General features: G+C 38.5%; 2 protein-coding genes across 2 annotated transcripts; one reads left to right on the top strand and one right to left on the bottom strand.

Moving 5' to 3' along the window:
- Nucleotides 1–6: 6 nt before the first annotated feature.
- On the bottom strand, nucleotides 7–2,230 carry LOC113278590 (amino acid transporter AVT1J-like). The gene is made up of 3 exons (XM_026527396.1): nucleotides 1,909–2,230; nucleotides 710–1,314; nucleotides 7–615 (listed from the first exon to the last, which is right to left on the bottom strand). Exons 1-3 carry the CDS (start codon nucleotides 2,084–2,086, stop codon nucleotides 88–90), a joined length of 1,311 nt encoding a protein of 436 aa, XP_026383181.1. The 5' UTR covers nucleotides 2,087–2,230; the 3' UTR covers nucleotides 7–87.
- An 8,199-nt stretch (nucleotides 2,231–10,429) lies between these two features.
- LOC113280770 lies at nucleotides 10,430–11,182 on the top strand. The gene has a single exon (XM_026529355.1). It carries the CDS (start codon nucleotides 10,430–10,432, stop codon nucleotides 11,180–11,182), a length of 753 nt encoding a protein of 250 aa, XP_026385140.1.
- Nucleotides 11,183–12,011: the final 829 nt, after the last annotated feature.

Consider the following 12,011-nt stretch of genomic DNA (forward strand, 5'->3'; position numbering starts at 1 on the left):
CGCGTAATTTATTGTTTTGATTAAGAAACTTTGTGTAGATAACAATACAAAATTGAATTATGAACTCTCATTTAAAAGGAGAAGATATTAAAAGCTCAAATGGAACTCACTTGCAATCTGTTTAAGAGATGTATAAGTACCTACAATTACAACTGAAATACCCATCAAAATAATCCCAATGATGATCACCAATTCGTATCCCCATCTTCGATATGTTCCCATGATCTTCAAGTAACACAAACAAGGAATAATAATGGAAGCTGTTGCACTTAGAAACGCTCCAACAAGAGACATTAGATACCCGAAAAATGGAATAGCTAAAGCTACTATAACGGAGCTAATTAAAAACATGGTTCTGATTACAAGACTCATGGTCTTGTTGTTGTAGTTGAACCCCGAAGAGGTTTCAATGGCATTTACTACTGGTGTTGCCATTAATGCATATTTTGCAATGGGAGTGACTAAAGTTGTGTAGATTGCAATCTTTGAACTGAGTTTGTCAATTGGTAGGTTCAGTGTGATTTGAGATTTTATATATTCACCGAACATTAAATAACCCATAACAGCCATTGTAGCGTAGCTTATCGTACATACCGCAAAGCAAAGAAGCAAAACCTGCAAGAAATACAAACCAGATAGAAGTTAGTATTTTCTTCACCTAAGCAGTAGCAGAAGGTATATAAAAGTTAGTATTTTCTTCATGCCATACCTTGGAGAATTGTCGTTTGTCTTTCATTGAAGTATATAATGTTGGAAACACGGGATGAGCACAGAAGCAGAAGGTATATAAACTAACACCAGAAGGAATTCCATTCAAATTAAAAAACCTTCCCTTTGCACGAAAACCAGTATCTTCAGCACCAACCCAAAAGACAGAAAGAATGATGAGTACCGAAGCTAAAACCCCGGTTGCAGATATATAAGAAATTTTCCTCAAGTCAGTCAACCACATTGATGGGAGAATTATAAGCGCTACGAGCATAACGAATCCCTGTTGTCCGTATACTTTAACACCACCTAACGTGAGACTCATGTTTGGAAACAGGTTACTTAAGTTATCACCTTCTAGTATCAAAAATCCTGTTGCAACCACATACAGTTCTAAGTACATAAAACTAGATGCTATTATTCTTCCTTTCTTCCCAAAAGCATACTCCCCAATATCTGGATACGTTTTTATCTTTGAACTCACATCCATACATCTCCGCATTAGTAACCCGGTATAGAATGTTGCAGCCGCAACGACAAAAAGAAGTATTAAAGTTAACCATCCTCCTGAAGCTAGCGCATATGGTACTGATAGTATCCCTACTCCTGAAAGCAATACATTACACACAGACTTCATCATAGTTTTTCGAGAAATCATTTACCGTAACTTTAAAAGCACTCCAGCATGCAAACCTGCTACATTGGGACACAGTGTTAGGTGCCACTTACCAGGCAGGGTAAAAACCATCAATGGGTTTGGCGCCTCACCTCGCCTAGCGCCTAGGTGCGCCTAAGGTGCCCAGAAAAGAAAAAAAAAAATTGTTCACATTATTTCGTCTAGGGCGTTTTTTTTGTCCAGGCGTCCCTTGGGCGACTTGCCTAGCCGCTCGCCTTTTACAACATAGCCTAGTAGCATGTTCGTCCTATTTATATCTCAGCTGGCCTAGCTAAGGGTTAACAAAAGTGAGTCCATGTTGCAGCATTACCTCCGTCAACTAACCAAAACCCTAATGGAGTTTGCTGGGTCAATTAAATCAGTTATCTTTAGGAGAAAACTAAGGGATTTCATTTCTAATCCTTGTTCTTTGTATGGATGTGTAACAGTTTAGTTATGATAATTTCAAAAGGCAAAAAGAACAAAAACAAATGTGAGCAAATCAAATCACATGATTGAAATTTAGAGAAAAAAATAAAACTCACCAGATAAAGCATTAATGCCATTGAAACAAGTTTTAAAGAAGGTAGAAGTTCCTTGAATTTCCTTATCATCCAACACCGATTCTTCGTCGGTTTGCTTTGTGTTAATCGGAATATTTATATGGTCCTCCTTGACGTTGATTAATAGCGGAGTCGTCAATGGATCGTGATATTCTCCCATTTTTTTTAAAGAGATCTAAAATATGATATTACAATTTATTTGAGAATAACGAATAAGAGGAAAGGATGGTAACTATGATCATGAGAATCTACAAAACTAGCATCTGAGTTTCCCGTGAGAGACCTTCAAATTTGTCGTACCAAATTTTTTTGGTTTTCGATGTTGTATACTGAGTGGTTTTCTTTATATATAGTTCACAATAACTTAGTTGTGATAGAATTATAGTCTGATTTTCAATCTGAGAAGGTTGGTTTAGTTTAGGATGTATAATAACAATCAAACCCGTAAATAGTTTTTTTTCTTCTAGAAAACTGCCGAATCCCATGAAACATAGAATTCAAAAGAGGAAAGGATTGTTAAAGTGCAAGGGTAGTGACTAAGTACAACCTTTTTTTCGATTAAATACAACCCTCAATCAGTGAAAAACAATTTTGATAACCAATAATTACAATAATTTTAAGGGGTAGTGTCTAGATTCAAGAAAAATTACAATAATTTAAGGACCGCGATAGGCGCATCGCGCCTTCCACGCCACTTACTCGCGGGCTGAGTTGTCAAAATTACGCGTCACAAAATTGCTTATTTAAGATAAAACAATTACACACCATGCTTGTTTTTTGTTTTTGTTTTTTGTTTTTTTTTTTTGGAAAAAAAAAATTCATACGTAAAGAAGTGCTGAGTTAGCAAAGAACAACAGTCGACTATCCAAACATGATAGGTCAATAAAGTAAAGGGGAGTACAAGAATTGAAACATCTCCCCTGAAACATGTGGAAACTGGTTACTGCTTAAAAACCCTCCAATCGTGCATGAAACCCACAAACCTAAATTATTTAAAAGATTCATGAACCGTCCCCTAACTAAATAAGCAAGTATTCATGAATCCATAAACCTGAACAGTCGACTATACACCATGTTAATTTGTTATTACTAGTTCAAAAGAAAATCACGACTTCTTTTCACAAAATCTCATTTTTTTTATGCTCGGAATCCTTACAAAGTGGTCATTCCAGAGAGTTTAAAGTTCTTTTTTTGCAAAAAGATGAATCCAGTCACTTTCTTTGTCTCACTACTCAACTAATGTTCACAACTGATAGATTTTCCTAGTACTTATAAAAAAAATGAGAAGATAGACTTTCCTAGTATCACTTTCTTTCAAAATCCACAATATATGGTATAATATTATGAGACTTTAGTTGAGTAACCGTGAATTTAGAAATGGAGGCATTCACAAATGTAATACTATTACGGGATGACTACTGCCTGCTGCCAACCTTACCTACATCTACAATTGAGCTAATCAATATGTTTGTACCATAATACTTTACACTAGAAGTTGGGTCACAAGTAGGTAAACTTAAGCTTAATAATGGGAGACCATAATCGTTTGTGGAAACTACTACCACACCCATTTTTTAGATTTAGATCACTGTGAAATCCACGCTCAAAAAACTACAGCCGCGCAATAAAATTATGTACAAGCCCATAATTTTGAGAAATTGTGTTTTCATTTTTCTTCTTTCCAAATCAACTTAAAAACTCCAAAATCACCCATTCATCTTCAGAGGTTTAGTTAGATTTCAATTTCGCATTTATGCTTTTTAGTTTTTCGATCTATGCTTTGAGGAGAGACACGAACAGAGATAAACAAAGGCTGAGTTTTGAGCGGAGATTTGAGAGACCGAACAGAAATTCATTCTCAAACTGAAATGGATTTTTCATACTTTCACTCGAGACCAGGCGTCTCCAACAACAACAGGTCATGGGAGGTTCATCCATGGCGTCGACTGGTAGTACAAGAGAAGAATCAATCGGCAGCAGCGAAGCTAGGTTCTAAAACAAATGCAACTGGGAGTTGTTGGAATTTTCATTAAAATACAAGCACATGAGAATGTAAAGAAATAGAACGAGACAGTGACACAAAGAAGCAACTTCAATTCTCTACAGTGATTTCAAATTTCAGATGCTGAATTTCCAGTTTACGAGGTAACAATCTTCTTGAATTCTTTCATTTATTGTAAAAATCATGTTGGTGTGAATCCATTTCCTTTGTTTTAGATTGAACATAAAGATCAGCTTGTTTTTTTTGTTCATATATGAAGAGGAGATCAAGATTGATTTGATTACTTCAATACAAAACAAAAAAAAACAAAACAAAACAAAAAAAGAAATCTAAAATTTGAATGTTCTTCTAAATCTAAAAATTGCAGTAATGAACTGTTCTGGATAAAAATTTGATTAAAATTATGAAAATCATTTGTAACTAGCTTAATCGTTTTCGTGCAGCTAAATTGATTGAGTAATTACCTAGTGTTTGAAGGAATTGTAATTGTTGTCTAGTGATGGCTTTTTGGAGGCCTTTGTTTCCCTATACTTGTTGTCTCCCTGTGATTTTTGCTCAAGTAACTACATATGCAACAGTTGTTGTTAGGGGTGCTACAAAGTTTGCTGAGACTGATGACCATTTTGTTTGTGCTATTATCGATTGGTGGCCATCAGATAAGTGTAACTACAACCATTTCCCATGGGGAGAGTTCACTGCCTTTCCCTGGTAAGAATTCAACCAAGTTTCTTAAGATATTTTAATTTCAATTTCTTCTCCTTCTATGTCCTAGAACATTGACACAAATGAAACATTGTCTCAAACTCCTTCTCAACTCAATTCTGGTCGGTTACATGCAGACTTTATGAAGTCTGCTGTGAATTCTTCTATAAGACTAAAGTGTGATGACAGAGAAGGTGATTATGGAACTGACGTCATTGAAGTTAAGCTGGAACTGACGGTATTGCTGGGTTGCAGCTGATAGCTTCATGGAAAAACTTGTTGCAAGGAGATGAGCTGTTTGATTGCTCGGATGATGTTTCAGCTTACACGCAGTTGGTAGATGTGTTAGAGTTTCCTGAACCTGAAAAGTTGGTATCTCGCATTTCAGTGAACTATAATGCTTTTGTTTTGTTGCGTTTTTCATAGTTGTTATGGTACTTTGTAGTTTTAGTTATCGTTTTTCAGAGGTGTTGTTGTTGTTGGTTAGGAAGCTAAGGAAGTATTTGGTCATATTGGTGTTGATGTTTGGTTGTAATGGTTGAATAATCTGTTATGCAGCTACGAAAATAGTTTTATAACCTGTTATGCAGCTACAAAAGTTGTTGCATAATTTTTTATGCAGTCCCGAAAATGGTTGCATAACATGTTATGCAGCTATTATTGTACGTGCATGATAAGTTATGCAACTTTTTTTTCATAGTAGTCCAGAGAATGGTTGTAGAACACGTTATGCAGCTATTTTTTTGTTAGTATTGAAACTAACAAAAAAAAGGCTGCATAACTTGTCATGCACCTACAATAATATCTGCATAACATGTTATGCACTCTAGAAAATGGATGCAAAAAGCATTATGCAACCATATTTTTGTAAGCACTGAATTAAAAAAATTGATGCATAATGTGTTATGCATCGAAGGAAATGGATGCATAACATGTTATGCATAAATTAATAGATGCATGAACCATAATACGGTTGCATAACGTTTTATGCATCTTTTGTTGTGTCTGCATAATGTGTTATGCATCGTTTTTGGTGGCTGCATAATGGTTATGTACCAAATTTTTGAAAATTTTGCTTAAAAGAACAATCGCCTCCGATTTTTTCGCAAAAAACTTAAATTTGATATTGTTGTTTGTACTCGTTGTGTAGCTCTCTTAAAAATATTTCCAATGATATAAAATTTGTAAAATTCCAAGGCGCGGATTTTTAGATATGCTATATCCAAGTTGCGTTGCCAGTTATACCCCTGATGCATAACTCGTTATGCATACATTTTTCATAATTTCATATAATTATGGGTGTCACGGAACTAAAAATTAATCTTGGGCCTGGCAATAAGAATATTATTTCTTTTGGGCCTGCGCCTAATTTTCTCTAATGGTTTCACAACAAAAATGGTCTTACTTGGGCCTGATAAGACAACTCCTAGCTAAGAATGAATGATTTTTTGGGGACCATGGTTTTTTTGGGGGGACCATGGTTCTATTTTTAGTAAGACATTTAGAAGTAAATCTAGGTCACCTCTTATCTAGATATTTATATTAATACCTAAACTACCCTCCTGATTAGTTTTGGGTAATGATTAGTGAAATGATTAAGCTAAAGAAGTAGAATTATTGAGAGAGTAAAATTAGAGAAGATGAAGAAGAAAAACATGGAAAATAAAAAAAAATCCAATTCACTAAGCTTGAGTATTAAAGTGATGATAACTCGACTGATTTTTCATCTCCATCCTCTCCTAGAGTATTTGTTAATCTTCACAATGATCTAGATATGAGTTATTTCTTAGATGGTGAATGTATTTTCCCACAAACTCAATCTCAAGATGAAAATGATGGATTTTACCAACCACAACCTGAGGAAGAGTAGTTGGGTACCCAAGTATGCTTCAAACTTAGATAATGGTGGTTGAATTTGTCCAAATATTCATAAAACTATAAATTTTTATAAGAAATTCCTTCTAGGTTCAGGTAGTTCGGTTACCAAGTGTGAAGAACAGGTAACCGAACACGGAGTTCGGTTAATAAATGTCAAGAACATATTCTTTTTTCAAACACGCAGGTAGCCGAACTTTAGTAATAAGATTTACAAAGGTATGTTCGGTTAGTCCGCAAACTTCAAAGCAACCAAGTTCCCAACCGAACAGCAGGTTAAAAGTAACCTAGTATTAGAAGTTCAGTTGGTTCACAAACTTCAACATATTTTGCGAATCAACCGAACTGGGCTTATATATGCATATATGCAATTAGGCAAACGTTCGGTTACTACGGAATTTATTTCTTGGCGAATTAGGTAAAGTTCGGTTACGAAGTTTCAATAATAGATTTCGGTTAAAAAGAAAACTTAACATTTTTGCGAACAAAACGAACTTTTGGATTTCTCATTATTTTCGTAAAATAAATTTCGGTGATATCCTTATTTTGCGAAGGAACCGAACTTATGGACTTGTGTTGTTCTAATACAAGGAGTTCGGTTAAAAGTATTTTTTGCGAATCAACCGAACTCTGAGTTCGGTTAAGAAAAAAATAATTCGTGATAACCGAACTTTTTGCGACGCAACCGAACTTTTCTATGGAAAAGAAAAACTCCATTAAACCTCTCTGCAACTTCCATTTTCAACTCATTTTGATGATTACTGCTCATTTATTCAACAAAAAAGAATAAAAAGTAATGGGTTTGTGAGAATATCTTTGTTAATGTTTTAAATTAAGCTATATATATAGGTGGTGGTGGTAATCGGAGGTGGTGGTGGTAATCGGTGGTTGGTGGTGGTGATAATCGGAGGTGGTGGTGGTGGTGCCACGTCAGCAACACGCCATGTCATCAGAACGGCTGACCATTATAGTACCACGTCAGCGCATGCCACGTCAGTGAACGATAGTCCAGTGTTGTACCACATCATCACTTGACACGTGAGCAATACGACAGGCTTGTATAGGACCATTGAGCAAGGTGCCACGTCAGCGAGGTACCATGTCAGCATCGTGTCACGTCAGCTTGCCATGTCAGCTCCAATGGAGAATCAATGACTGCCACATCAACAATGAGTGCCACGTCATCCATAAAAGAATATTTCGTTGGTATATTCCAACGCCGGCGGCGGCCATACCAAGTTTCGTCCGGCAGCTCCATAAGTGATCCTATGCTTCGCGGTACATCAAGCTTCGATGCGACTAGGTTATTTCCACCCCACGTATGAACACTGGCGGATTTTTACACCAACCGAGTTGACTCACTGAGTTAGCCGAGTTGAACCATGGGCTAGCTGATATTTCATCCAACTCTTGTTTGCCTTGCGGATATTTATGCGCCACTGTGGGCTTATGCACTCTTCTCTCTTTGGGCTTAGCATGTGTACACCTAATTGATTGGGCCAACCCTTTTGGCTTGGTTAATCCCATAGCCATAGAGAAAGTTTCTGGAAACTTTTAGGAGGCATGCAAGGGACAGTTATGCAGTTTATGGAAGGAGGCATGCAAGAGCCTGTTATGCAATTTATCACAGGGAGGCATGAAGGGAAATTATTACAAGGAGGCATGCAGGGGAATAATTACAATTTATACTCATCACAAAATTAAGTTGTGGACCTAATTCGCATCATATAAATACAGGGGTTCACAAACCCAAAAGGTATGCAATCTTGCCCATATAATTATCTGTGAAAAATCCCTAACTAACTTAGGCATCAGAGGGTTTTTTGCAGGTACCCCCCTTACACTGTTCATTTGGAGAATAAAACAGCGGATCGATCTTCAACAAAATCACCATTACGTTCGTGTTTGAGGTTGAAATATTTTTACCATACAAACATTGGCGCTGACCAAGGTTTTTCGAGAAAAGATATTCGTGTTTTACCAAATCGAGTTATGGCAGTAATCAGACAAACTGCACGACGGGCGGATTCTGTTAGCGATTCCCAACAGCGCAGGAGACGCGAAGCTGAAAGGCACGAATTCGAGGTTCAGTAAGCCCCAGCAGTACCCAATGGAAACAGGCTGGGTCAAAATGTCGTTCTCATGACAGAGCCTTAGATCGTGATCAAGATCGAGATCATGCTCGTAACAGATCCCTGGATCGTGGACGAGATCGAGACTGTTTCCGTGACAGAACTCCAGATCTGAATCGAAGAAGGGAAAAGCAACCAGTGATCGATAACGAAGGAATGGACGTTGATGGGGAAAACCCACAAGTTCGAGGAAACATAGATCATGAATTCGAAAATCCGTCAAGGAAGAATAACGATCGACTGGACTCGCGAGACGGACGAACTGCAACTCCTAGTACAGAGGAAGAATCGTTGCGGAATCGGCTGAACGAGGTGGAGAAAGAGAATGCTCTCTTGAGATTAGAGCGTGAAAACCAGTCTTGACCTATTACTGGTAATCTGAACAACCATATAGATATGTTTGTATGGCAGCGCCTTGGAGTCGAGTTAGCCCGCACGCTGCAGACTGCAACAGAGAAGTTATCGATCTTGATCGGCCAGAGAAAAATCTGTTGGTCACTGGAGATCTACCTAAACGAAGGCGTGTACAACCCCGGCGAGAAGGGACGCGGCTAGCTGCGACTCAGTAGAGTGGGGCTAGAACTACCACCCATTCAAAACGTCTCAGGAATGATGAAGATGAGGTTCGAGATCGGAACGATGAGAGAGAATTTTCACCCGATTACTATGCTCATTTGGAGCAAGGAAGATCTGGAAGAGAGCCCACTGGACCCCAAAGGAAAATATTGTGATCTAAATATCATATTCCAGAGGACCGAGATTATGAACAGGAAGACAGTTTCTCGGATGGCGATGTATACACAATAACAGAAGCTCGCCTTTGCAAGATGATCGAGAAAGTAATGTCGAAAAAGCGTTCCAGAGAGGAAAAGATGGACAGGCTGCATTGAGCCTCTAGGTCTCCTTTCAAACTGAATATCAGAGAATTTCGGCCGCCAATGAATTTTCAGGTTCCCAAGATGCCATATTTCGATGAGAAATCATATGATCCAGATCAACATGTTTTACACTATGAAACTTCCATGTCCTTATGGAAGTACATCGATGAGTTGATGTGTAATATGTTTCCACAGTCACTAACTGGAGTAGTAATAACGTGGTTCAATCAGCTTCCAGCACAGTCGATCGGGACTTACCATAAGTTGATTGATGAATTTTTATCTAACTACAAATACAAAAAACGTGACCGTAAGGAATTCCATGCATTATTCCTTCTGGGAATTCGGAAGGAGGAAAGCATCAAACATTTTAATCGACGCTTCAAGCAAGAGTCGGCCGATGTGGATGGAGCTAACAATCAAGTCATCATTTCGGCCTACAAACAGGCTTACCAGCATGATCAAAGAGGTGTGTACGGTTCCTTGGTCAAGAGACCACCAAATACTTTAGAAGAACTGTATGATCGAACAGAATAATACGCTCGAGTGGAGGATGATTCCAAATCTCGAGAGACAAGAGATGTCAACAGATCGTATAATCATCCAAATGATGGGAAGAAATACAAGTCGAAGAACCATCCGAGTAGACATCATAGTGATCAAGGTGAAGTTCGAGAGAAAAATCAAGGGGAACGAACGGAAACTGGATATCAGAAGTATCATGATATGAAGCTGACACCATTGAACATACGGCTGACAGAGTTGTATGAAAAAATAAGCAAGGATTTGAGCCCCCTAGGCCTTTGCCAGTAGAGACACGTGATAAACGTGATAAGAGAAAATACTGCAACTATCATAACGATCATGGTCACAAGACTGAGAATTGTCGCTATCTGCAGATCGAAGTTCAGCGAATGATAGACGCTGGAAATCTACAAGAGTACGTGAAAAAGGATTTTGGGAAAGGTTCGGGGCTATTTGGCGCAGCACACGTGATTAATGTCCTCCATGCTAGGATCCACTCAATAACCAGGCGGGCATCGGAAGATGAAACCAGGAGAAAGCTCAGGCAGTTAAAAGAATGGTATTTGACAAATCATCTCGATTTTGTGAATGGAAATGGAGAAGAAATTTGGGAGCTTGGCTGCACAAAGATCGAGTTCTCTGAAGCAAACATGATAGGTGTATATGCTCCCCACAATGATGTTATCGCTATAACTGCTTGGATTGGCATGTTTCGTGTACATCAGATAGGAAGCTCAGTAAGCGTACTTTTTTCAGGAGCTTGTTCCTCTATGAATCTTCCACATGACTTGATCGAAGAGGATGAAAATCCAATTATCGGTTTCAGCGGCGAAGTTACAAAGGCGATTGGAAGAGTGAAGATTCCTATAAAAGTGGCTGACAAGTCCGTTTTAGGAAATTTCTTGCTGCTTGACTGTAGAGATCCCTACAATGCGATCGTAGGACGAGAGTCACGAGACTGGCTGCATGAGATCGGTGCAGTCACATCATCATATCATCAATTTTTGAAGTTTACTGCCCCTGAAGGAGTCGTGAAAGTTAGGAGTGACCAGATGGCCGCCCACAAGGGTCACGAGAGTGCTATGGATGAGTACAAGAAGTCAGAAGTTAGCGGGAACCAAATCATGCGAGTCGAGCAGTAATATCAAATACAGAATCTCCTCCCTCCAGAATCATATATGGGAGAGGACGCAGCTGAACCCCCAACATTTGAGAAACTGATCGAGGTCCATATTGGAGATGAGAAGGAAAAAACAACGTTCGTAGGGGCAGATCTGCCTGCACACGAACGTGATGGTTTGATGACATTGCTAAGGGCAAACGCCGACGTTTTCGCATGGATTTTTAACGAGATGCCTGGGATAGATCCGAATGTAGCCTGCCACAGGCTAAATATCGATGAGAAGTTCCATCCAGTTCTTCAGAAAATTAGGAATATGGCACAAAGAAAAAAAGATAGAGTTACTACAGAAGTCGAAAAGCTGTTGGAAGTAGGCTTTAATCGACCAGTAAAGTATCCTCGCTGGCTGTCAAATGTCGTACCCGTTCCAAAGAAGAATGGTAAAATTCGTGTCTGTATCGATTTTACTGATTTGAATAAAGCATGTCCGAGTGATCCGTACCCGCTGCCGCGGATAAGAGATTTGGTGGATGCAACCTCAGGGTATGGGAGACCGTCATTCATGGACGGATTTTCAGGGTATAACCAAATACCTTTTTTCGAGGAAGATCAAGAGCATACTGGATTTGTGACTGATAGAGGAGTTTACTGCTATACTGTAATGACGTTCGGGCTAAAGAACGCAGGGGTGACCTAACAGCATTTGGTAGACCATATATTCAACGATCTGATTAGGAAGACGATGAAAGTATATATCGACGATATGGTAGTGAAATATGAGCAAAAGGAGTCTCATTTTCTTGATTTGCAGAAGACGTTTGATATCTTGAGGCAATATCGAATGAAGCTCA

The sequence above is a fragment of the Papaver somniferum genome, chromosome 5 (genome assembly GCF_003573695.1).
Source record: "Papaver somniferum cultivar HN1 chromosome 5, ASM357369v1, whole genome shotgun sequence".
NCBI classification, from domain to species: domain Eukaryota; kingdom Viridiplantae; phylum Streptophyta; class Magnoliopsida; order Ranunculales; family Papaveraceae; genus Papaver; species Papaver somniferum.